The 25,967-nt window shown below is 36.1% G+C and overlaps 2 protein-coding genes across 2 annotated transcripts in view; both read left to right on the top strand.

Moving 5' to 3' along the window:
* The window catches only part of LOC149823444 (putative leucine-rich repeat receptor-like serine/threonine-protein kinase At2g04300), a 32,731-nt gene extending 9,690 nt beyond the window's left edge, over nucleotides 1-23,041 (top strand). Inside the window, exons 3-10 of the mRNA XM_090018336.1 lie at nucleotides 3,791-3,923; nucleotides 5,162-5,230; nucleotides 5,406-5,477; nucleotides 11,653-11,724; nucleotides 11,813-12,000; nucleotides 22,365-22,579; nucleotides 22,672-22,798; nucleotides 22,971-23,041. Coding sequence (XP_089874462.1) covers nucleotides 3,791-3,923; nucleotides 5,162-5,230; nucleotides 5,406-5,477; nucleotides 11,653-11,724; nucleotides 11,813-12,000; nucleotides 22,365-22,579; nucleotides 22,672-22,798; nucleotides 22,971-23,041 — 947 coding nt within the window. The remainder of the gene's footprint in view (nucleotides 1-3,790; nucleotides 3,924-5,161; nucleotides 5,231-5,405; nucleotides 5,478-11,652; nucleotides 11,725-11,812; nucleotides 12,001-22,364; nucleotides 22,580-22,671; nucleotides 22,799-22,970) is intronic.
* A 394-nt stretch (nucleotides 23,042-23,435) lies between these two features.
* On the top strand, nucleotides 23,436-25,231 carry LOC149823443 (putative LRR receptor-like serine/threonine-protein kinase At4g29180). The gene is made up of 3 exons (XM_090018839.1): nucleotides 23,436-23,500; nucleotides 23,594-23,783; nucleotides 24,606-25,231. The coding sequence occupies exons 1-3, from the start codon at nucleotides 23,443-23,445 to the stop codon at nucleotides 25,033-25,035; spliced, it is 678 nt and encodes a 225-aa protein (XP_089874965.1). The 5' UTR covers nucleotides 23,436-23,442; the 3' UTR covers nucleotides 25,036-25,231.
* The last annotated feature ends 736 nt before the right edge of the window (nucleotides 25,232-25,967 follow it).

Below are 25,967 nucleotides of genomic sequence, written 5' to 3'. Positions count from 1 at the left end.
CCTGGTTCCCTTGCTTGTCCGTTGACCTGAAACCATAACCCCCAACAGAATCGTTAGGCCAGGAACGGAAAGCCACGCTCGAAAAAGAAAATGACTTACCAGACCGGAGAGATCGGGCCGGCCTGGTCCTCCAGCGTCGGCTGGCGACTCCAACTCCTCTTCTTCCTCGCGTTCCTCCGCCACGAAGTCGTCATCGTTCGAGAAGTCATCGGTTTAAATTTTGAACGAGGAGAGAGGGAAAATTTTGTGCCTTAGATGAGACAATTTAAATCGAAAATTAGCGACAGAATTAGTGAGAGAATTTTTCCGTTGGTAATCCGTCCCTAATTAGCGACAAATTAGCGACGAAAAAATTCTCTCTCTAATTTTGTTGTTAATTAGCAACAGATTAGCTACGGAATAATTCCCTCGCTAATTAGCATTTTTCTTGTAGTGTTTGGCGACAAAAAAATTTGTCGCTCATTAGCGACGAAATTACGAGAGAGATATTTTCGTCGCTAATTTTGCAAATATTTTGAATGTTAGCGACGAATAGATTTCTCTCTCTAATCCATCGCACATTTGCTACAAAAAAATTCTGTCGCAAATGTTCGTCGCTAATCCACATTTTTCTTGTAGTAAATTTAGTGATGCCCAATCCGTCGATCAGAGGATTTCAAGATTTCGTTGCCGCTAATCAATTATACCTTATGCCATTGTATGAAGAAAGGTTTACTTGGTCTAATCAACGGGCACAACCATGTTGTAGGGTGCTAGATTGAGTCTTAATTTCAACTGGATTCCTCAAAATCATCCCAGATATAAATGGGTGGATTCTTCCCCCACGGTGTCCGACCATGGTCAGGTGATCATGCAATGAAGAGGAGGCTTTAGATCAGTTCGTTGATTTTCTTTTGAGCAATGCTGGTTAACTGAACTAGTGTTTCATTCAATGGTTGAGGGGTCATGGTGTTTGAGGGTTCATGAAGACAGGGTTGCTATCCTTTATCAAAAGAAGCTTTTGCGCCTAGCTAAGGATATTAAACTTTGGTTGCAAAGGCGGTCTGTGAGTAAGTTTCATGAGATGGCTGAATGGGAGGCAGAGATCTCATCACTGTTCACCCTATTATCTTCCAGCGAAGGGTTGTCAGACGCGCGCAGTTGAAGGGGTTGCAAAGCAGACTTGCTGATCGGACAACGTTATTAAAACATTGAAGGATAATTAAAAGAGGAGTTGAAGTGAAAGCAGCGTGCTTAGGTGAAATGGTTGGAAGCAGGAGATGAAAATACTCATTTTTTCATTCATTTGCTTCTGATTGGTTTAGACTAAGTATCCTTCAATCGATCACAATTGATGGGGTGTTGTGGACAGGGCAGAATCTTATGCTGGCGGTCTCTAATTATTTCGAGAAGCTTTATTCTATTTCGCCAAATACGTGAGGTAATATTGGCATGAGTTATTTTCTTCTCTTCAACCAGATCAGGTCTTAACCTTGCAACGTAGGTTTTCGAAAGCAGAAATCATGAACACAATTAAAGATTTGTCGGGTTGGAAGGCACCGGGAGTAAATGGTTTCCTTGTAGATTTTTTCAAAGTTTTTTGGAGAGTAGTGAAGAGTAATTTGTGTACAGTGTTTGATGAGTTTAATCGTAACTCTGGACTGCCTAGGCAGTGTCATGTCGGATTAATTTTCCTTATTCCAAAAGAAAATATCGCCACAAATATTATGTGCTTCTATCCCATTTCTATAATGGGAGCCTTGTATCGTATAGTCGTAAAGGTCTTAGCATCAAGACTAAAATCGATGGCATCTAATCTATTTTCTAATTTTTAGTTTGCTTTTATTCTTAATAGGAGAGTTTAACAAGCATATATCTCGGCTTTAGAGGTCATTCATTCCATGCATGCAAGTCGTACTCCTTACTTCGTGTTGAAGTTTGATTTTAATAAAGCATATGATTCTATGTGTTGACCTTTTCTTTTGCAAGTGGTGAATCACATGAGATTCGGCAGCCATTTTTTCAAATGGGTGTCCGAGGTCCTTACCAATGCACAAGCCATGGTGTCCATTAACGGGGTAAAGGGTGAACAATTTTCATTGCGGCGTGGCCTACGACAGAGATGTCTGTTATCTTCGCTTTTGTTTAATACAATGGAAGAAGAATTTATGGTGGTTCTTAGACGGGCATAGACAAGGGATTTCATATAGTCGTTGGATATCCAAGGTTTTTCTAGGCATATTATACAATATACAGACAATATGTTAGTCTTTAGAAGGGCTTCACTAGAGCAGATGCTTCGCGTAAGGCTTATTCTCATTTTTTTGCAGCTTTGTTCAGGCTGAGGCTCAATGAAAATAAGTGTTCAGCCACGCTTCTGAATGGTGATCCGACCAGTCAAAACACGGCGGAAAAAAAATTCAACTGCGCTTTAGAGCAGTTGCCGATCAAGTACTTGGGGCTCCCCCTACAAGTCAAGCCAACCTTTAAAATATCATCGGCACCGGTTGTTGACAAGGTGTGTCTTAAGCTTCAGTCTTGGCATGCCAGATATTTGTCTCTTGCAGGCAGAATCATTTTGATCAGGCATATTTTGTCGGCGATTCCAGAATTCTTCATGTCAGTTTGTATCATGCCAGTCAACGTTAAGCAACAACTTAAGCACGTCTTGTCAAGGTTTTTGTAGCGTAATGTAAATGAACCTTATAAGTGGCACTTGTTGGGATGGGACTCCATCATTATGCAAAGGACTATGGCTGGCTTAGGAATTTTTGCTTTGCATAAAAGGAGCATGGCATTGGCTGTGAAGTAGTGTTGGTTGGCTCATACTTCACAGGATGCATATACAAACTTCTTCAGACTGAAATATAGTCTAATTGATTCTCTTGCTGTTTGTCGGGGGGCTCATGGACCATAGACATCGCGTTTGAGGAAAATGTGGTTTAGGGCATTGTATTTGTTTCTTGAAAGGGATTTGGACGTGGGGGTAGACAGATCTTGGCTTCAATGGACAGTCTCAAATGCGGGAGTTTTTCAAGTCCATTAGGTCTACCGTTCTCTTTTACCTCCAGGTCCGAGTTGGATCTTCAAAAATGCTTTATGGGGGAAGGGACCATCTCTGAGGACCAAGGTATTGGCTTGGTTGATTCTTCATGATCGGATACAAACCCATAACAATATCAAGAGGATGGGGTTTCAGTTTTTCAGTTGGTGTGTGCTTTGTTGACATGCTGAAGAAACCACACATCTTTTTTGGTCATGTGAAGTGTTTTGACAATTGTTTTCTAAAACTTGGAGGGCTCCATCAGTTGTTGTGCGGGAAGTCTGTTTTGCTTTAGATCTTATCCTCGGTCCTGTTATAATTAGACGCGAAAAGAAGTGGAGGACTATTTGGAGAGTTTGGTTATTTATAGTGTGGTGGTTCATATGGATGTTTAGAAATGATGCTACTTTTCGGGATGTCCCGTTCAACCTTAACAGTTTGACTAATAGGGTCTTGGCTGATGTGTATGCTATCTTACGCATATATCTCAAAGACCTACCTCAGCCACCAATCGATCCTCGTCTAGATGTCTTAGGTCCTTGATGAGCTTTTTGTTTTGTGTTCGATCAAGTTTTTTCTGTTTTTTGTGTAAATGATGTTTTTATGTTTTGCTGTTGTGTTTGTGCTTGTGCTTTGTTGAGTTTCACTTTTAAGTAATGTTTTGCTTTTCGTCTCTCTCTCTCTCTCTCTCTCTCTCTCTCTCTCTCTCTCTCTCTCTCTCTCTCTCTCTTCTACTCATTTTTTTTTCTTTTTCTATGTTGTGTTTAGTGAAAGCGTTGAGTGAACTTTGGAGGAACTATGTACAACTCCAGGCCTGGAGTGGCGACCCTTGTCTTCCTACTGGATATGCCTGGGATTGGCTCAACTGCAGCTCTGATCCTATACCACGAGTCACCGCATTGTAAGTTGTCTTTTTAGCCTGCAAGAGTTCGGAACAGCTGACGAGGTGGCTTTACTTAAGGGGTACGGTTCAAGCTAAAAGATAGCTGCAAGCTCCATACCCACGGCCTGCAACTCTTGTCAAAAGTCCTAAGCAGATACAGATGCAATAAGATTGCACAAGTTTAATGTGCTGCTATACCTGATCACCCACCATCTTTGAGATACCTGTCAGCTGTGGATCCCAATAGCAGACGGTGGTGATGAGGTGCAGAGCGCACTTTAAGTGTACAATCACATTGAAACCGGGCTCAATTCTACATAAGAAGGCAGGAAGCCAAGAAGTTCTACACCATAAATACTGAAACAGGGCCATGGTCAATGTGGCACCTCTGAGCCAGTATCCAAGGTGTCTGAACTATAATGGTGGTTTCTCCTTGAATAATTAAAAAAGAAAAACTTACTTTTATATCATGAATTCCATGCACAAATTGGCTGCTTTATAACGTTATTGTAGGACACCAATACATGACATGCATTGCTTGGCACCTAAAGTAACCGGTAAATCTCACTACAAGGAAGGTGCCACTTCTAAGTGAATGATTTACATAAAAAAGTTTTGCCTAATCCTTTTCAGCAAGAAATGCCTTGGTTAGTGCATCTTATCATTGGTATATGTTCTTCTGCCCATCCGTGCCTCTGGCTGCTGCTACTGCAGCTTTCACTTCTTGCTTTTTAATATGAAAACTACAGCTTGGGGCTCTTTGATAGACCAATGTAGTGAAGTGGGGAGCAGCCCCTTTTGCCAGTGTTGTCAGCCTCGGTGTGTATCGGCCTGAATCGGCTGATACATATAGTATCGCCAGAAAATTGATATGATACTGACCTGAATTGGCTATTTTTTGATAAATATAAAAAATAGCTTAAAAATAAATTTTTTAATATCATTTTAATAGCTTTAACATGTGTCATGTTCTGATTGACACTTTATTTTTTTTGGTGGATTCAGAACGATTAACTTGAGAATCGGTATTGAATCCTTGGCCAAACGATACAGGTCTGATTCCGATACTGATACTGACAACATTGGGTGGCCTACCTTCCCTAAATCATTTGCATCCTCGTAGGGTAAAGGGGCCCTGAAACATACCGTCAAATGCACTCATAACAGATATTTGTGCCAATTGAAGCTTAATTTGTTGATGTCAGTAGCTACAGTGAAGTCGATTCATTCTATTATTTGTCCTAATTCTGGTTCAGGTATTTGAGCGGTTATGGGCTCAACGGATCCCTTGTAGATTTCAGTGGCATGAATGCTCTTCAAATAATGTGAGTTATAGCGTTAGATGTTAATATGTCAATCTCTCTCTCTCTCTCTCTCTCTCTCTCTCTATATATATATATATATATATATATATATATATATATATTCTTCCCCTCGAAAAATTATGTAAAATTCTTCCTTTTTTTCAACAAATAAAAATTTCTTCGTTTGTCATTGCAGTGATTTACATAACAACAGTTTGAGCGGAAGCATTCCGGATTTTCTTGGCAATATTCAATCCTTGAAGGAATTGTAAGTACAAAACGACAGTTTTTCATTAAGTACCTTGTGCTGGGCTTAATTAATAGCCCAGCTCTGTGGCTGCCTTCTTGTTTATGAATCTCATTTTCATTTTACTTATACTTTTGGTTGCATCGGATGTGATTTGGTATCACGTGAGATTTAGAAAGTGAATCTCATTTGAACATACCTCAAAAGCAATCAAACATAAAACTTTTTGACACATTTTTAAAGTGAATCTCTGTTTTTCAAAAACACAACCAAACTTACCATTAACATAGCCAAACCAGTCACTGGAACTTAGCACCAATTTTATCAACATGCATGGAAGTAAATACCCTTAATCAAATAATTCAAATCGAATTGGCTCCTTTTCGATTCAATGTAAGGACCGATTGAAACCCTCTATAAAGTCAGCTGACACAGAACTGATTCAACTAAATCCAGTTGAATTGTCCTGATTGGGCTTGAATTATACAAAATACAAAACCTACTAAATGAAATATGTTATTGTATTCTCATGAATTTTCGGCATTTATTCAAAATTTTGACCTTACATGTGTGATCTATATGCTTCTTTTTATAGGAATCACTTCTTGGAACATTTGATTAAGATGCATGGATAGGTTTTTATAAGGCTTCAAAAATCAACATATTAAAATTTTCATAAATTTTTGAGGCTCAAAATATCATTTTATCATCCAAAATGCATGAATCAAGTATCAATTTCTAGTAAATAAATCCTGTTGAACACATCTATGGGGTTAGAATTTTGAAAAAAATAAAGAAAATTCAATATCATGTTTCATTTAGTAGGTTTTGTATTTTATAGGTTTTCATTTCACTATATATATATATAGATTGAGAGAGGGAGAGGAATGAAAACCCGCTCACTACAAAACATGCCAAACTTACCCACCTCACATATGGACCTACCTGTGATCAAATGCACCATTTCACATAGGTTTGCCGGTTGATTGGACGAGTGCCCGAGACGATAGGAATGCCGACAATAATTGGTGTGTCACCAAAGGTTGCCGAATAACTCTGAAAAACAATGAAAAAGTCGGCTGAAAAACCAGACCTCTATAACTATGCATGGCTTCAGCACAATAAAATGGGTTGCATCGCGAATTATCTTCGATCATCGATCTGAGACCATTGTTGGAAAGATCTTGACGTGTAGTGTGCCAAAAAGTACTTGGCTCGCCCACATTCCATCAGAATTGACCAAAATCTTTGCCAGAAGTTGCAAAAACATTGTGGTGGGTAGGTTTGGCATGTTTTTATTTCTCTCGGTCTCTCTCTGTGTATATATATAATTGAATATATTAGGCCCTCTTTCTCGTTTTGCCTCATTAGGCCCCATAGTTTGAAGTGTTTTGTGATAGATTTGAACCATTAGATATATTTATCATGCTCGATTTAGTGGGAATAGACTCTTGGATTATGTTTTTTTATTAAAAAATATATTTTTATGAGCCCAAAAAAAATGATGCCTTCAAAGCCATTGATTTTGGATCACTGAAAAACTGTATACAGGTCGACTTTCGATGATCCAAAAGTCGGTTCCTACTAAACAAATCCTATAGATCACATATATGGTGTTAGATGTGAGAAAAAATCCCAAAAACTATTGTTTGGGCAAAATGAGAAAACGGGCAGAACAAGCCCATTACTCATATATATATATATATATATATATATATATATATATATATATATATATATATATATATATATATATATATATATATAGTAAACGGTAGCTACCTTCTATATTTCTAGCCTATCATCAGCCTACTGAGCTTTTGATGTATTTTTCCATGTTTTTCTTAAATCTAATCGTACAAATGTCATCTACATGTTTTTCTGACACACAGGTAAGTTCTATAAGATTTAAAAACTGATGGTCTAAAATGTTTATAAATATTTAAGGCATCAAAAGTCATGTTTTCTAGCAAATAGACCATGCGCAGGTTTAAATTTGCATAAAACTAAAGAAAAGGGGAATACGAGAGGATGTTATGGTTCGGTGCAGCCTACGTCCACCGGAAAGAGGAAATTCAATGTATTTCTACAATGAACCGTATGAGGCTCTATTTATACACAAAATACAACATCAAAACCAGTAGGAAGGAAAATTTGAATAAATATATTCAAAAAATCAAGAATCATTGGAAATATCCAATAACATCACGATTTTGGTTTTTCCTTCTCACAAAATCGTCTTTTGTCCTTCCTTCCATTTTTCAAAGCACTATTTATGTTTTTAACATGATTGAAGATCACGTTAGCTCCTCAATGACCATTCTTACCTTTGAGAACACCATTCACAATTCCCATCGACACATGTTAACGATAATCTTGTTTTTGTCTGCCCTCTTACCATTTTCTTCTTGTTTTGTTCTGGTCTGAGTTATCAAAAGCTTCTTAGATAGGTGGGAAGCTCGCTTTCCGAAAACTCACTTTGAAAGCGCGATACTTCTTGCTTCCGAAACTTTACGAGAATCTCAATTCTCCCACACTTCTTTTATGCTTTCCACATGCTTTATCTATTCCTCTTATATTTTTTTCACTCTACTTTTCATGTTTTTTATGTGTTTCCTCTCACACTTTACATTCACTTCCATGTGCTTTCTCTAAATTGATAGTATTTTTTTTAGATTTTGTTAAAAAATTAAGTTTTGCACTAAAAAATCATAAAATTTAAGAATACTCACTTTTAGTTTCATTTTTATTTGCATTTCATTTCAATTCTTATGTTATTATTTTTTTAATTTCTCGCTTCCCACTTTCCGCTTCGTATACATTTTGAAATGCACCACTTCTCGCTTCTACTTCCTGTAACATTTCCCGTTTCCGCTTTCTAGTCTGGCAACCTTGGTTCTGACTGCTCATTATGTTGGATCGACTTTATACCGCTGCGAATATCAATATTTCTATCGTGACCATCTTTCCTGATGTGGCTGACTTGCTGGATCGACTTTCCATTGCTGCCATGGTCGATATTTTTATTGTGACCATCGATCTTTCCTTATGTGGTTGACATGATGGATCTTGTCATTGGCATTTATGATATGATCATCCTCATCTTGCTTGTTCAGCTTCTTGTTATCACCATGATCAGTGGTAATATAGGTACGTAAACTTTCCACTCAACATTATTATTCAGGAGGGTGGACTTGATGTTAATAGGGACAATCTTCCCATATTTGTTGTTATCGTGAATGACCTTACTATCTTGATGGGCGATCTTACTATGATCGCTGGTGGCATTGCTAAATTTTTTATTTTCATTACTCCTTAAATTGGATCTATCACATGGGCCAAGTTTGTTCTCTGAACTGATGAATTAAGCTTTTGGTGATGGTTTATAAAAATATCAGCAAATTGTTTTAAGGATGAAACATGTTTGGTAATGAGGGTGGTCGACTTTTTCTCTAACATAGTGATAGTCAATGTAAATGTGTTTCGGCCTACTACAAAAAACAGGGTTGACAGTCATATATAAGGCACTTAGGCTGTCATAGTGAAGGATGGGACCTCCGAAATGTAAATTTCAATATCACAAAGAACCTAAGTAATATAGGTTACTTCTGCGGTTAGATCTAGAAACCATATTTTATTTCTTTGTACTCCAAAAAATGCAATTGCTTCTAAAGAATATGCAAATGCCGGATTCTAGGCAGCTGGCGCAATTCACATCCCAAAAAACATATAAGAGAACTTTGAGAAAGGATTCTCAAACCATGATTCATAGTTACTTTGATATATCTTAATATTCTTTTAAGAGTTTGATAATGCAAATTAATGGGTGTTTGCATAAATTGACTCACATAATTATTACTAATGGTTCTGGTTTCATTATAGATAAGTATTCAAGAGATCCTACTAAGCTTCTATAATGGGTTGGATCTGAAAATACATTGTCATTTTTAATTTTTGGTGGTTTGGTGGTCATGGAATCACGCATTTTATCGTTTTCAGGAATATCTTTAGGGTATTTTTCTTGACAAAGAAAAATCTCACTTCTTTAGTGTAATCTACCGCTATTCCTAAGAAAAAAAACCTTTCCAAGGTCTTTAATAGCAAATTCTTTCTCAAGCTTTTTGACAAAATTATCAATAATTTTTTTGTTATTTCACGTTAGAACCATATCATCTACATAAAAAAGTAAAACAATAATACCCTTCTTATGATTATAAATAAACATAAAAGGGTAAGCAACATTATAGAAAAAACCAAAATCGAGTAGAAAAGAGCTTAGACGATCAAACCAAGAACTCTAAGCCTATATTAAACTATATAGAGTCTTTTTTAGACAACAAACATAATAAGGGTAACCACATTGTTCATATCTAAGGTGTTAGTACATAAAAACTTTCATTTAAAGATCCATGTAAAAATATATTTTTGCCATCAAGTTGTCATATTTTTCATCTTTTTACGGTGGCTATAGTGAGAACAATGTGAATGCTTGTTTGTCTAATCATCGGGGAACAAGTTTCGTAAAAATCTACTCCCTCTACTTGTGTAAATCTGTGAGCAACAAGATGAGTTTTAAGCCTTTCTAAACTGCCATAAGATTTTAGCTTATTTTTGAAAATTCATTTGGAGCCAACTATATTTTATATGATTGTTTCTTGGGATAAGATCTCAAGTGTCATTCCTTTTTAAAGCATCCATTTCTTCATTCATAGATGCTTTACAATCAGTGTGAACATCTTTGATGAATTTTGGTTCTTTTAGAGTGTTAGATTTGTGAATAAGAGCATGGTTAGGATTTGGTTTAAATATACCACACATAACTCTAGTGGTAATAGACCTATTCGATTGATTCATTTGTCCAAATTCATTAAGGGGTCAGGAATATCATTACCATTAAATGTCGTTTCAGTTTCTTCATTGAGTATTGGAGCAGCTACATTGGATTCAAGATGATTTGAGATCTCATGACTCATATATCATCCTCACGTGGACTAATGTGGTTGTTTTGAGGTTTTTGCATTTTCTTGTTGATCATCCTCATTTGCCATTACCTGTGAATCTCTAGCACCGATCTATTGATTTCCATCACTCGGTTCTTCCCGTAGGTTAGTCAATTAATGCACATAATTTGGATGATCTTGACTTGGATCACAATCAAGAGTTTGTCTCATAACTTCCCTACATAAAGTTGATTAGTATTATATTCTCAATAATTTAAAGTAATAAAATCGCTAGATTTTCACATTTGTAGAGGGAACCCAGATTGGCATATGACATATTCTTCTCATAAAAAACAACATGCTTTGACCTAGATAATTTTCTAGTACCTAGATGGTAACACTTGTAACCCTTATATTTTATGTTATATTCTAAAAAAACACAGGGTAATGATTTTGGACCAAATTTACATATCCATGTAAGTATGAAAACATCTACAGCCAAAGATATACAAGTTAAAATATGAAGGTAAATGATTTATTAAAAAACTCGTTGAAGAAAGCATCAACAGAAAATCATTTTGGCATACCTACATGAAAAAACATGGGTTTTGTTTAGAGACTCCATTTTGTTATGGAGTTTTGGGACATGACTTGCCTCTTTAAGTTGAGATTATCTAAATATTTGAGAAAATTTTTGCTTTCAAATTCTCCTCCTCCATCTCATTGAAAACATTTACTTTTTCTATCAAACTGACATTTTAAAAATAAACAAATCAATTAAAAAACTCAAATATTCTTTTTAGATGATAAAACCAAGTAAATCTAGTCATCAACAAAAATCACATTGAATCGATCGTTTGCTCTAGATTTAATAGGGGTCAGGCCCCATGAGTCCGAATGAATATTCTCAAAAACATTATTAGAAAGATGATCAGAGAAAATAAAAGAAAGTTTGCAAGACTTGCCAATCTGGCAACTACTAAAAGTAAAATGTTTATTTTTACATTCTAAATTATCAATGTTAATAAGTTGATTTTTAAATAAAAATAAAAGGGCTTCAATATTAAGATGGTCAAGTCAAACATGCCACTCGTTTTTTATCACACTTCAAAATCTGGTGGAGAAGAAGGCAACATGCTCAACATCAAGAACATATAAATTATTCTTCCAGCTCCCCCATGACATTTCTTCAAAATTTTCTTTCTCCTATTGTTATGTCAAATTTCAACTACTCATAATTGTTTCTTGTACTACAGGAACTTGGCAGATAATGGGTTCACCGGATCGGTGCCCTCATCGCTTATCAGCAATTCCAAGATAAACCTAAAGTATGTTATGCACAAACATGTTCACACAACTGGTGTGTTTCTTTTGGTCGATCCCCACTGAAACTCTTTCAATTTTACGTTTTTTTAGCATTTCAGGCAACCATGTTTCAAGCAGTAGCAACTCAAGTGACACTACAAATAATTCAAAGAAGACCAATCCGGGCATAATAGTGGGAGCCACCCTCGGTTCACTATTGTTGTTGTTGTTATTGGCTTTGGTTGTTTTTCGCATTTTTCGTCGCAGGACACCAAGCACTACAGTTGAAGTAAAGCCAAGTACGTTATCTGACACTTCATCTCCCAACTTTTTGTCCTTTTTCTAATTTTTAATCTTAATGCTGTTAAAATCGATCTAAATCGGCTTGAATCACCCAATTCAGATCGATCAGCCCTTTGTCAAAAATGATACAGCAAAAATCAGCTGTTTTTTAGTCAAATCGGCCTGAATTGAGCAAATTTTACGTTGAATTGATTTGCTTGGATGTTTTTCAAAAAATATTTTTTTAAACAGTAAAACTGAAAAAGTTAATCTATGAATGATTTGATTTGATGTGATTGTGACCGATTTTATGGTTCTTCTGAAAACTGATAAGTTTAGTTAACCAATTTTAGCAACATTGATCTCAACATCTGATAAGGTCGTGTTTTCTGTCCAAAGACCACCAGAGGCGCCCTTGCTTGAGAGGGAACCTTAATATTGCTAAGGTTTCTTTGGTGGAGGTCATTCATCCAAGTGATGAACGGCATCCAACTGCCAAGGATAGATTGCTTTATTCTTAGCCTACATACCAAATGCTCTAGGTGCATCCATATAGAGCTTGAGTGACTTCGAAAAATTTGTGACACCCATTCAGGACACACATTCAATTCACGGATGGTCCAATGCTTGGATGCATGGGATCCAAGGGGCCCTTGGTAGGGGCCTCCTTAGCTAATACACTCTGCCTATTAAGTGATGTATAACTACATGATACACAACATCCAAAAAATGGTTTTAAGAGCCAGAATTCTATCGTAATGAGAACTAAATCAGGTGACATGCAACATAACCATCACACTGTCCATGATAGCAATTAGTGGTGGAAGCAGATACGATCAAATTATATACTAAGTCACATGGGTGCGGGTGCGGGGGTGCGGCAGGGTAAAAATGTATATATATATATGAAGTTTTAACAATTAACATTATCAAAATTTAACAGTTAACAATGTCATAATATCATTCATCATGCATACAATATATCAACCTAAATATCAATCAAATAAGTAAAGCAATTACATAAATCAACCTAAATATCAATCAAATAAGTAAAACAGAAAAGAACTAAATTACATACCAAAAGTAATGGATCTTAATAATTTTCTTCTTCATCATCAAATGCATCATTAAAAAGAAGACTGAGCTCAGATAAATCCGTATTTGTCATGTTGAAATTCCCTCGAAGTCACAATCTTCTGAGTTTACATCCCAAAATTTGAATGTTCCTTGTCTGCGTTACAAACCCAATTTGAAAATGTTAAATACAATAAAAGTATATTTAAATGAAAAATTAAAAAATAAATAATCAAATAACTAAGAGAGCAAATTAGTACCTGTATTCATCATTAGTTCACGAAAGTAGTCAAAGATTTGAATAAACATATACTAAATCCCTCGCATGCTTGCTTGTGCATTTGTTTTTTTTCATGTTGTGGATTTGAGAATATGTGCTCCAATTTCTTTCACAACAAGATGAACTAGCAGGTTGCGATAGAAATCATAATGCAAGATGTTGGAGAAGAGGTGTTTCTGATCAAAATATTGACCACCATGTGGTAGGATCTATATTATCCTCTTCTCTCGAGAATAATGTTGGTCCATATAATCTCGAAGATGAAAAAATTTTAAACTCTTGTGTGACTTGATTTATAAGATATGCTTCAGGAAAAAGTCTTATCATACACATATTTCTATGTCTTGATAGCATTGGGTCTAGATTTGGAAGGACCATATATGATTAAAAAAGTACAAAAACAAATAAAGAAAAAATTGAATAGAAAAGATGAGAATATATATATATATATATATATATATATATATATATATATATATATATATATATATCACAAATATCGCTGATATTATGAAATTATCAGGAGAAATACTCATATTTTAAGTTAGCCAAAATTAAATGGAATATCTCATAATATTTTCAAAATATCGCCAGAAGTCAAAATATTGAGATACTATCGCGATAGTATCATCGTGTTTTTGGGAAAGAACTCTTTTCTCATATTTTAAGTTTGCATTTCCTATTTGTTTGTTTCGTTTATATTTTTAAAATATCTAAAACTTGTTTCTTTATATTTTTCGAAGAAAAATAATGAAAAATTTATTTTCTTTTCTTTTTTGTTATTATTTATATTTTTTCAATTTTTAAACTCCCGAGATTTTTCAACTTTTGAAAATCTCTCCAAGAAATAACCTCGGTAGTGACGTAGAGTGGTAACTACTCATCTTGTAATCCTTCTAAATTGAATAGTGACGTAGATTGGTAACTACTCATCTTGTTGCCATGACAAAACACAAGTAATTTATTTTTCTAATAGTATTTGATTTTCCAGAATAATATGGAGTGAGAGGTTAACATCGTTTGTGAGACTAGTGGTATTTATGGTTATTTATTTATGTTTTATAAGCAACATCTATTTCTAGTATCCTAAAAATGTTATGTTTTTAACCTTTACAACCAAATGACAGTGAGACTTGTCTCAAGGCTTGTCTTAATTGATATTTTTCAAAAACTGCTTCATTACAGCTAACACCTTTAAAAACATTGGTTTGTGTTGAGCTACATGGTGGAACTTACTATAATATATTCCACACACATTCAATAGCCATGTTCACCTTTTTACTAGTACCACGCACCCTGAATTGGTTTCCAAATATTTTCTTGTACTTTAGATTAGATCCTATGTTGTGATCTTTGAGGCTTATTTAGTGTAAAACTGAAAAAGTTAATCTATGAATGATTTGATTTGATGTGATTGTGACCGATTTTATGGTTCTTCTGAAAACTGATAAGTTTAGTTAACCAATTTTAGCAACATTGATCTCAACATCTGATAAGGTCGTGTTTTCTGTCCAAAGACCACCAGAGGCGCCCTTGCTTGAGAGGGAACCTTAATATTGCTAAGGTTTCTTTGGTGGAGGTCATTCATCCAAGTGATGAACGGCATCCAACTGCCAAGGATAGATTGCTTTATTCTTAGCCTACATACCAAATGCTCTAGGTGCATCCATATAGAGCTTGAGTGACTTCGAAAAATTTGTGACACCCATTCAGGACACATTCAATTCACGGATGGTTCAATGCTTGGATGCATGGGATCCAAGGGGCCCTTGGTAGGGGCCTCCTTAGCTAATACACTCTGCCTATTAAGTGATGCATAACTACATGATACACAACATCCAAAAAATGGTTTTAAGAGCCAGAACTCTATCGTAATGAGAACTAAATCAGGTGACATGCAACATAACCATCACACTGTCCATGATAGCAATTAGTGGTGGAAGCAGATATGATCAAATTATATACTAAGTCACATGGGTGCGGGTGCGGTGGTGCGGCACTTTCAAAAACCTAGGGTGCGGGGCTGCGGCAGGGCAAAAATGTATATATATATATATATATATATATATATATATATATATATATATATATTTGAAGTTTTAACAATTAACATTATCATAATTTAACAGTTAACATTGTCATAATATCATTCATCATGCATACAATATATCAACCTAAATATCAATCAAATAAGTAAAGCAATTACATAAATCAACTTAAATATCAATCAAATAAGTAAAACAGAAAAGAACTAAATTACATACCAAAAGTAATGGATCTTAATAATTTTCTTCTTCATCATCAAATGCATCATTAAAAGGAAGACTGAGCTCAGATAAATCCATATTTGTCATGTTGAAATTCTCTCGAAGTCACACTCTTCTGGGTTTACATCCCAAAATTTGAATGTTCTTTGTTTGCGTTATAAACCCAATTTGAAAATGTTAAATACAATAAAAGTATAGTTAAATGAAAAATTAAAAAAAAATAATCAAATAACTAAGAGAGCAAATTAGTACCTGTATTCATCATTAGTTCACGAAAGTAGTCAAAGATTTGAATGAACATATACTAAATCCCTTGCACGCTTGCTTGTGTGTTTGTTTCTTTTCACGTTGTGGATTTGAGAATATGTGCTCCAATTTCTTTCACAACAAGATGAACTAGCAGGTTGCGATAGAAATCATAATGCAAGATGTTGGAGAAGTGGTGTTTCTGATCAAAATATTGACCACCATGTGATAGGATCTATATTATCCTCCTCTCTCGAGAATAATGTTGGTCCATATAATCTCGAAGATGAAAAAATTTTAAACTCTTGTGTGACTTCATTTATAAGATATGCTTCAGGAAAAAGTCTTATCATACACATATTTCTATGTCTTGATAGTGTTAGGTCTAGATTTGGAGGGACACGATTAATACCATTTGCTTTCCACTTTTTTGCATAATATTTTGGATTAAGAGAATGTGCCATGCAATACAAAGGAGTGTTGCTCTTATCTCATCCTCTGACTAAAATTGAATGAATATGGTTAAAAAATTCTGAATCATCCAATGCAGGATTTTTTTCTTCATGCTTGAAAACAACAGCTTGTATTTTTTCAATCATATTATCCCACATTTCATAAACTCTATGAAGCATGGGTTCATTCTTATCAACTTCTCTCAACATTTCCCAAATAGGTTGGGTAAATTGAAGAAAGTATACTACTTTGTCTCAAAACTCATCATCAACAATGAATTTCTTAATTTCTTGAGCCTTGACATCATCATCAGCACTATAGAATGTCCAATTTTCATCAGTCATCATGCTAACCAAAGCATTCTTTACTTTTTTAATCTTCTTCACCATCACAATGATGAACGCAAAACGTGTTTCAACAATTTCAAGTCAGAATGCCTATTAAATATAGCATTAGCACGATGGTGGTTAACAACAAAATTTCTAATGCTTTTGACATTTCTTTTTAAATCTTAAATCCATGAACATAAAGTATATGCTTGTGAATTTTCTTCTTCTTTGGGGTTGCATATGCTCTTTAGGGCCAGATTTAAGTTGTGTATTACACAGGGAGTCCAAAAAATATGAGGGTAGTCACTCTCCAAACTCAACGTTGCACTTTTACAAATTGAAGCGTTGTCTGTAATAATGTGTACAACATTCTAATCACCTACTTCTTTTATGACTTCTATAAACAACCCCTTCAAATACTCTGCATTTTTATATTCTCCAGATGCGTCAACTGCTTTCAAGAATACTGAGCCACTAAGCGAAGAAGCAATGAAATTGATCAGTGGACACCTTTTAATATCTGTATATCCATCAGACACAATAGAAACTCCATTTTGCTCCCATGAATATTTTTTAATCTCCAACAACCTCTCCACATTTGCCCTCTCTTCTGCAAGAAGTGTGGTTCATATTTTTTTTGAGCTTGGAGGCACATAGCCACTCAAATTACAATTTGCCAAGGATGTTACAAAATCCTTCCAATAAGTTTTTTTTAGCCGCATTAAATGAGAGTGAACTAGAATAAAAATAACTCCCAACTTTTCTATCCAATTCTTCTCTTCCATATGTACTGAATGTTGCTTGTATCGTTCCTCTACCTCGTACATTGACTTTTCTTTTCTTTTTCAGCATCTTCTTGGTGGCTTGCAAATGGCACACTAACTGCACAAGAATTGATCATTGTCTTTCTCTTCTCATATTCTTCTTGTATTTTTTTGTATTGTCTTTGCATTGATTCATCAACTTTTCTACATCCTGAAATGCCATGTCCTGTTATCTTCAACAAATGAGCATTCACTCTTGTGTAAGACCCAACAAAATCTCTTTCACAGAGCTTGCATCAAAATCTCTTGTTTTCACCACCTCTTTCTCTAGTTTTTGCAAGTTTATCTACACGTACCCATAGTGGTCCCACCTCATCAGTCTCACTACAACTATCAGCAAAACTAGCAACATAACTCAAATGTTGGGATGAGGATGACGCAAGTCATTTCCCTTTATCCATCATTTTTATCCTGAAAACACAAAAAAAAAATACATTCAAAATTTCAAATCAATTATACAAACATTATCTTGATATATATATATATATATATATATACATCCCCTCCCCTGAAATAAGAGGGAGCAGGAAAGGGGTCTTGACCCCTCCCCTGTCGGCCCAGCAACAGAGCGAGAGGGGGGGCTCGACCCCCTCCCCTACTGAAAACAGAGGGAGCAGGTGGGGCTCAGCCCCTCCCCTGCCGACCCAACAAGAGAGTAATAGGGGGGGCTTGGCCCCTCCCCTGCCAAAAACAGAGGGAGCAAGGCAGGGGGGGGGGGGGGGGGGCTCAGCCCCTTTTCTACCGACCCAACAAGAGAGCGAGAGGGGGGGCTCGACCCCTCCCTTGCCGAAAACAGATGGAGCAGGGGGGGCTTGGCCACTCCCCTACCGACCCAACAAGAGAGAGAGATGGGGGGCTCAACCCCTCCCCTGAAATCAAAGGGAGCAGGGTGGGGGGCTCGCCCCCCTCCTCTGCCGAAAACAGAGGGAGCAGGGGGAGCTCAGTCCCTCCCGTGCCGACCCAACAAGAGAGCAAAAGAGGGGGCTCGACCCTCCCTCCCCTGAAATCAAAGGGAGCAGGGTAAGGGGCTCGGCTCCTCCCCTGCCGACCCAACAAGAGAGTGAGACTGCCGACCCAACAAGAGAGCGAGAGGAGGGGCTCGACCCCTCCCCTGCTGAAAACAAGGAGGGTTCGAGCCCCTCCCTTGCTGAAATCATAGGGAGCAGGGGGGGCTCAGCCCCGCCCTTGCCGACCCAATAAGAGAGTGAGAGGGAGCAAGGGGGCTCAGCCCCTCCCCTGTCGACCCAACATGAGAGTGAGAGGGAGCAGGGGGGCTCGGCCCCTCCATTGCCGACACAAGAAGAGAGAGAGAGAGAGGGAGCTAGAGGGTACCTGCGACGAGGGAGAGGAGGAGGTGGCATCGGGCAGAGGCGTTGGGAGAATTCAAGCTGAACTGCGCGAGAGAGGAGATTAGGGCAAAAAAAAAATTTGTCCTAATCCTCCTTTTTCGTCATTTTTTTTAACGTTCAAAAAATTGGACCAAAATGACCATAGGTGCGTTGACTGCACACAGGGTCATGTTGACCGCACCCGCGTCACGTCGATACGGGTGCGGCACTTGCTTTGCCGAGTCCCTGTGACTTAGATTATATATAATGGCCTGTTACTCAATCCTCACTGCACATCCCATTTGAGAGCTCTGGGATATGAGAGGGTGGGGTGAATGCACACCTCACAAGTGAGATGTGGGGTGGTGATGGAATATAACATCATATACAATATGAGTGTTAACCGCTTTCATTAGTGTGCTGGTGATGATGAATTTGAAGACTCATTAAGGTGGGCTCTATTGACTGTTGCAATGGGCAATGATGATAGAAGTGATGAACGATGATGATGGCATAACACATGATTAGAGTCCATCGCTCTTGACGTTGATTGTGTGCTAATTGCAGGTGCAATTTTCTCATCACTATAAATTTAAATAATGATTTTCCTTGATAAATGAATTGCCTCTTTTACCCGACTTTGAGAATTTTGAGGCCACTTGCTGCATTAACAATACCATCACTGGCTTGCTTTACCATGACAAACATTTGTTTCCCTGATAGTTTTAAAAAGCTATTTAGTTGAGGCTTTAGAGGCTTGCACTTTTAACAACTCTTAGAAGCTTATTGCATAATGCTTAAGCCTGTTATAAAAGAGTTCCTCGTTACAATTCATGGTGTAATTGATTTACTTTCAAATAAATTTTTTCTCATATGCACAAATAAGAGAGATCAAAGAGCCTAAATTTAGAATTAAGAAAATAGATTTACACTCTATTTGAATAGATAACTCTTACAAACATTGAATGAACCGTCTTGTTGTCAAAATCCTGAGAAATTTGAGGCCAATTGCTGCATTCACAACATAACTGTTAGCTTGATTTTTACTGTGACCAACATATTCTTTCATGGTTTTGGAAGGCCATAGTTGAGGCTTTAGAAGCTCACACCTTTAACTCCTCGTAGACCTAGCTGCCTCATAGGCTTAAGCCACTTTGGTAGGTAAAGAGGCATATCCTAAATTATGTCATAAATGCTAAATCCTAATCCTAAATATTATAAAAGGAGAACAAAAAATTGGATGCTTTATAACTTTTTCTTTAATTCTTGTCATGTGAGTTGAGAATGTAACTAAAAATTTGTATGGGCATTTGCATATATAGAGTTTTCATAAACACATTAAGTGTTACTTACATGTAACATGTTAATTTTTTCAAAACTTAATCAGTTACTATTTATAACCTCTCTCTTTCTCTGCATGTCTTTAACAGCCATAAAATGAAGAAACTCTCTCTCTTTCCAAAATGTCCCCCACCCCCCTTTTTAATAGGCATAAAACGCGGAAATTTCCTCTTTCTCTCTCAAACATCGATCTTTCTCCCCCTTTTTAATAACCACAAAATAAAATTATTTTATAATTTTTTAAAATTATCAATATGTTTATGTTTCTCACTATTTTTACTTTCAATATTGATAAAAGTATATGATGTAAACTTTCTTTTACCATTTAAATTATCTTATAAAGCCTTGCCAAAATGGACAAGGCCAATTATCTATTGTCTCTTAAAGAGACTTGAGCCTTTAATTTCTAAAAAATGCCTAAGACTCACAAACATAAGATTCTCACTCATTCATGGACTAGTTTATTTACTTTTAGATAACAAGTGTTGTCATAAATATATGCTTAAGAGAATAAAAAATAATTTGACATAAAACTTAAATAAAAAAATGGATTTACACCCTATTTGACTAGATATCTCTTACAATCACTTAAAGGTTACGTTGCCTATTTTATAAGAAACTATGTTGCAGAACCATAGCACATTAACTAGAGAGAAAAGGCGTTATTTATTTCATATCTGGTATTATCAAGTGGCAGAGGATATAATTTCTTAAAATATTCAACATGCTCATATACAATCATATAACCATTCAGCTTTATGGCCATATATGATTAAAAAAGTACAAAAACAAATAAAGAAAAATTTGAATAGAAAAGATGAGAATATATATATATATATATATCACAAATATCGTTGATATTATGAAATTACCAGGAGAAACACTCATATTTTAAGTTAGCCAAAATTAAATGGAATATCTCACAATATTTTCAAAATATCGCCAGAAGTCAAAATATTGAGATACTATCGCGATAGTATCACAGTGTTTTTGGGAAAAAAACTCTTTTCTCATATTTTAAGTTTGCATTTCCTATTTGTTTGTTTCGTTTATATTTTTAAAATATCTAAAACTTGTTTCTTTATATTTTTCGAAGAAAAATAATGAAAATTTTATTTTATTTTCTTTTTTGTTATTATTTATATTTTCCAATTTTTAAACTCCCGAGATTTTTCAACTTTTGAAAATCTCTCCAAGAAATAACCTCAGTAGTGACGTAGAGTGGTAACTACTCATCTTGTAATCCTTCTAAATTGAATAGTGACGTAGATTGGTAACTACTCATCTTGTTGCCATGACAAAACACAAGTAATTTATTTTTCTAATAGTATTTGATTTTCCAGAATAATATGGAGTGAGAGGTTAACATCGTTTGTGAGACTAGTGGTATTTATGGTTATTTATTTATGTTTTATAAGCAACATCTATTTCTAGTATCCTAAAAATGTTATGTTTTTAACCTTTACAACCAAATGACAGTGAGACTTGTCTCAAGGCTTGTCTTAATTGATATTTTTCAAAAACTGCTTCATTACAGCTAACACCTTTAAAAACATTGGTTTGTGTTGAGCTACATGGTGGAACTTACTATAATATATTCCACACACATTCAATAGCCATGTTCACCTTTTTACTAGTACCACGCACCCTGAATTGGTTTCCAAATATTTTCTTGTACTTTAGATTAGATCCTATGTTGTGATCTTTGAGGCTTATTTAGTGTAGAACATATACAGATTAAGAATTTTAAACTTTTAGACTTGTTAAATATTTGCTAAAATCATTGCTTCATTCCTATTACATGAAAGTTTTACAATAAATTAGTTCTGTATTTTTTGACATATTTTGATCTAAAGCATCTTTCCTAGTAAAATGAGAAGAGTATCTACATGAAGAAATGACACTTTAATTTTGAATAAGGTTTGCTAGACTTTCAATACTATTGATGGTACCAAATACATCCCATGCATACAAGCACACACGCACACACACACAGAGCATACCATTTTTTCCTCAATATATTTGCTGTTAAATAATCTAAAGAGGTTAATTCCAAAGTCTTTTACTGTGATATGCAACTAATACAAGTCTCAAACATCTTATGATAATTTGGCAAATGACCTGCTGTTCTTTTATGTATGGCTCTTTGAAAAAACATTAAAAGCAATCACTCATATTGTAAGTATTCTTTTGCATGTGTAAGTTCCAGTTCTTAGAGTAATTCTATCCAATGTGCTAGGTAATAATTTCAAGCCACACACAGTTCTAGACTCAGAGATCAACCGTAGTTTCACATATGCTGAGATTTTGGAGATCACAAACAACTTTATAAAAGTGATTGGTGGAGGAGGGTCTGGAAATGTTTACTATGGTAGACTTAAAAATGGTTCTGAAGTTGCTGTGAAGGTACTAACCGAATCACTCCCTCATGTAACCAAGGAGTTTACAGCAGAGGTTAGTATCAAAGTCTTAGAGTTTCTCCTAACAAATCAATTGTATTTTCTATTCATCAATTTCATTAATGATCTCACATTGCTATCATTTAGGTTAAGCTGTTGATGACAGTTCATCACAAATGCCTAGCCTCTTTTGTTGGGTACTGTGACGAAGGTAGAAACCTGATTCTTCTATACGAGTATATGCATGGCGGGAACCTAAGGGAGCTACTGTCAGGTATATCACATAGATAGTTCAGATTGTGCTTTTAGAAGAAATGATATGGGTGTAAACCAGCTTGGGCAAGCAGCTTAAAGGGTTGGGTATGCATTCTCAAGCTGGGAACACTTTTTTCAAAGCCATTTCAAATGAAGCTGCACATTTATGACTCTCCAATCTGGGTTGCAAGGTAGCAAGCCCGAGCCCAGCATGCCAGAGCAAGAACGGGTTTTTGATTTTGGAAAAGAAGTCGTCTTATAGGCTCGAATAGAGGCCAACCTTTTATAACTGCCAAGTTTTACGTGATATTTATAAATGATTGAACTCAAAGTAACTTGATAATCTCACAGATGTACAGTAGAGAAGTAAACATTAACACACTCCAAGAGATGTTTCGAATGAAACTGTCATATTTATGGTTCACCAAGGCGCTGTACAAACCCATTCCAATTTTATAACAAGGCCAAGATCTTTCAAGTGGCCTTCTTCAAAAGCCGTTAATCAAGTTTTGACCCAAAATAAATCATTTGGTACTCGATTAGAATTCAAGAATACAAATGAGAACCAGAATGAGTTGTTTTGTGCTGGATTAAAACTTACCTTATGTTATATGGAGAGGCCAAATAACTATAGAAAGTATTTCTCTTGTAGGAAGAAGTAGCATGTCTGCATTTCTAACATGGGAGAAACGACTTCACATAGCACTGAATGTTGCGACAGGTTTGCCTCCCCATTGTAGTCCAGAACTCTCTTTTTGTATCTATGGTTTTAAAAGTCATATCTAGTAAACTAACCTTTGATTTTGGAACACAGGTTTGGATTATTTGCATTCAGGATGTTATCCACCAATGATTCATAGGGATGTCAAAACAGCAAATATCCTTTTGAATGAAAAATTAGAAGCCAAAGTAGCAGATTTTGGATTGTCAAAAGCAGGCACCAATGACGACGTCACTCATCTATCAACTGTGATTGCTGGCACACCTGGATATATCGATCCTGAGTATGTTTTTCTATTATATGGTTGCATATGTCATTCCTTATGTCCATAGTGCCCATAGTACAAATACTTGGACTCACCTCTAGGCATGGTTCATTTGACCTTATGTATAGATTTTAAAAGACATGGTGTCTTGATGATTCTGTCTCATATTTGGTCTACTCTCTGCACTTGTTTCCAAAGGCATAGCATATCAGGAATTACTAAAAGAGAGAAAATTAAATAGGAGTTATATTCTTGGCTCTTTAGGAGAATGATCAGGTCCAAGTGGACAATAACATTTGGCTTCCTTCTTGCTTGGATCTGGCTTAACCATTTGCCACAGTAGATCTCTGCATGGGTTTATCTTCACGTGCTTGTCTGGTATACTTGGTAGTTCATTGCTTTACAGTTCTTGAGTGCTCTTGCTCTTTGCTGAAGTTAGTCTTCAAATTTTGCTGCCACAGCACTGGCCAGCCCAGTCCAGAAAATGAGCTTGGCTTGGATCTATGTTGTTATGCATAATGACTGATGTTTACTTATATGGCTGAAAATTTCGATGTGGTTCTGAAAATCTACGTTAACATAAGTTGTCCTTGCTTGACATCATGGCAGTTACCATTACGTGTAGTATTAAGGCCTTCTTTATACTACACATTTCCGGTTTTTCTTTTCTCATGGTTATGCATCATATGTACATATTTCTAATTATATATATATATATATATATATCAATTGCCTATTCTCTCAAAAAAAAATCATCGAGGTTGTCTCTGTAGAACAAAGTGGTTATTGCCTTTATAATTGAAAGTTGGCAGAGTTTTCACCCGTCTCCTCTGATTGTAGGTATCATGGAACAGGAATGCTCACCAAAAAGAGCGATGTGTATAGCTTCGGTGTGGTTCTTTTTGAACTCATCTCTGGATATCCTCCTTTGTTCACTATATCTGACGAGCGTTTGAATGTTGTTCAATGGGCAACACCAAGGATAACACGAGGGGATATCCACAATGTGGCTGACCCTAAGCTGAGGGGGCAATACAATGTCAACTCTATGTGGAAAGTTGCAGATATAGCAATGTCATGTACCTCCCAAACTTCCAATCCGAGGCCTACCATGAATGATGTGGTAAACCAATTGAAGGAGGCCATCGAGCTGGAGACTTATCAACAGAGGACTGATATCTCATACGAACAGGTTGCTCCTTCATCAACATCTTCATATGAAAATTCTTGCTCTTACATGGAATCTTCATATTTGCCACCGGCAAGATAGTCCACCACAAGCATGGTTAGGCTTGTATAATTTTACAAGGCAATCCACGGAACACCTGCTATTGTTCCGATTGCTGTTCGTGTGATTTTTTTATCATAAATCATCTGCATCTTTTATTTCCATAAACATCCAGTCTTGTAGAATGTGTGAAGGCAATAAACATTCTGGCTATATGTAAATTCATGTGTTTCTTTGGCAAGGTATGTAATATTAGCCATTAGTTTTGTTCTTTTCCTTTTATTCTCCTCTATCCTTTGATCTTTTAATTGCTTTATCATTTCCTACTTAAACGAACAAGACAATTATGATTAGTATTATTGTCGATTCTATGTAGGATGTGCAAAATCATCTTCAGACCAGCTCTTTATTAGACTTGCAACCGAACCCCTTTTTTTTCTGGACATAAAACATCACCAAAAGGCAAAGGACAAGATAACATAGATACACAACAGTGAACATAAAAACATAGAGGAGTTGAGAAACAAAAATTCACAAATTAAGAGAAGAAAACAGGATCCAGATAGAGCCTATATACATTTCGGCCGCCCACAAGGGCCATTTAGAAATACCGGTGGTCGTGCTTCATTCTCATAAGGACTAAATTCTTGAAGACTCTACTCTGAATCTATCACCCAAGTCCTTGTACGAACTAAGTGATTTAAGAGTCTAGATCCAGCTTCAAGGGCCCAATTACTGATGCATATTCCAAATCCAAGCTTCATATAAAGCAAGCCACCTTATCCAAGTGAGATCCAAGCCAAGGGTCACCACATCAGCCATGAAATCCACCTTTGTCAGTAGTCACATCAGTCATGTAGGACCCATCCTTGTGCACCCCCTCTTGGAGCATTAAATGAATGTGGAACCCACATGGGGCGCCCCCTATAGAAAAGCTTGGAAGGACGTGTGGGCCCTACCCCTTGGATGTCGGA

This window comes from Nuphar pumila, chromosome 10 (assembly GCF_984573655.1).
Source record: "Nuphar pumila chromosome 10, dmNupPumi1.hap1.1, whole genome shotgun sequence".
Taxonomy (NCBI): Eukaryota; Viridiplantae; Streptophyta; class Magnoliopsida; order Nymphaeales; family Nymphaeaceae; genus Nuphar; species Nuphar pumila.
The sequence above is the reverse complement of the archived record's forward strand: the minus strand, read 5'-3'. Positions and strand labels throughout refer to the sequence as shown.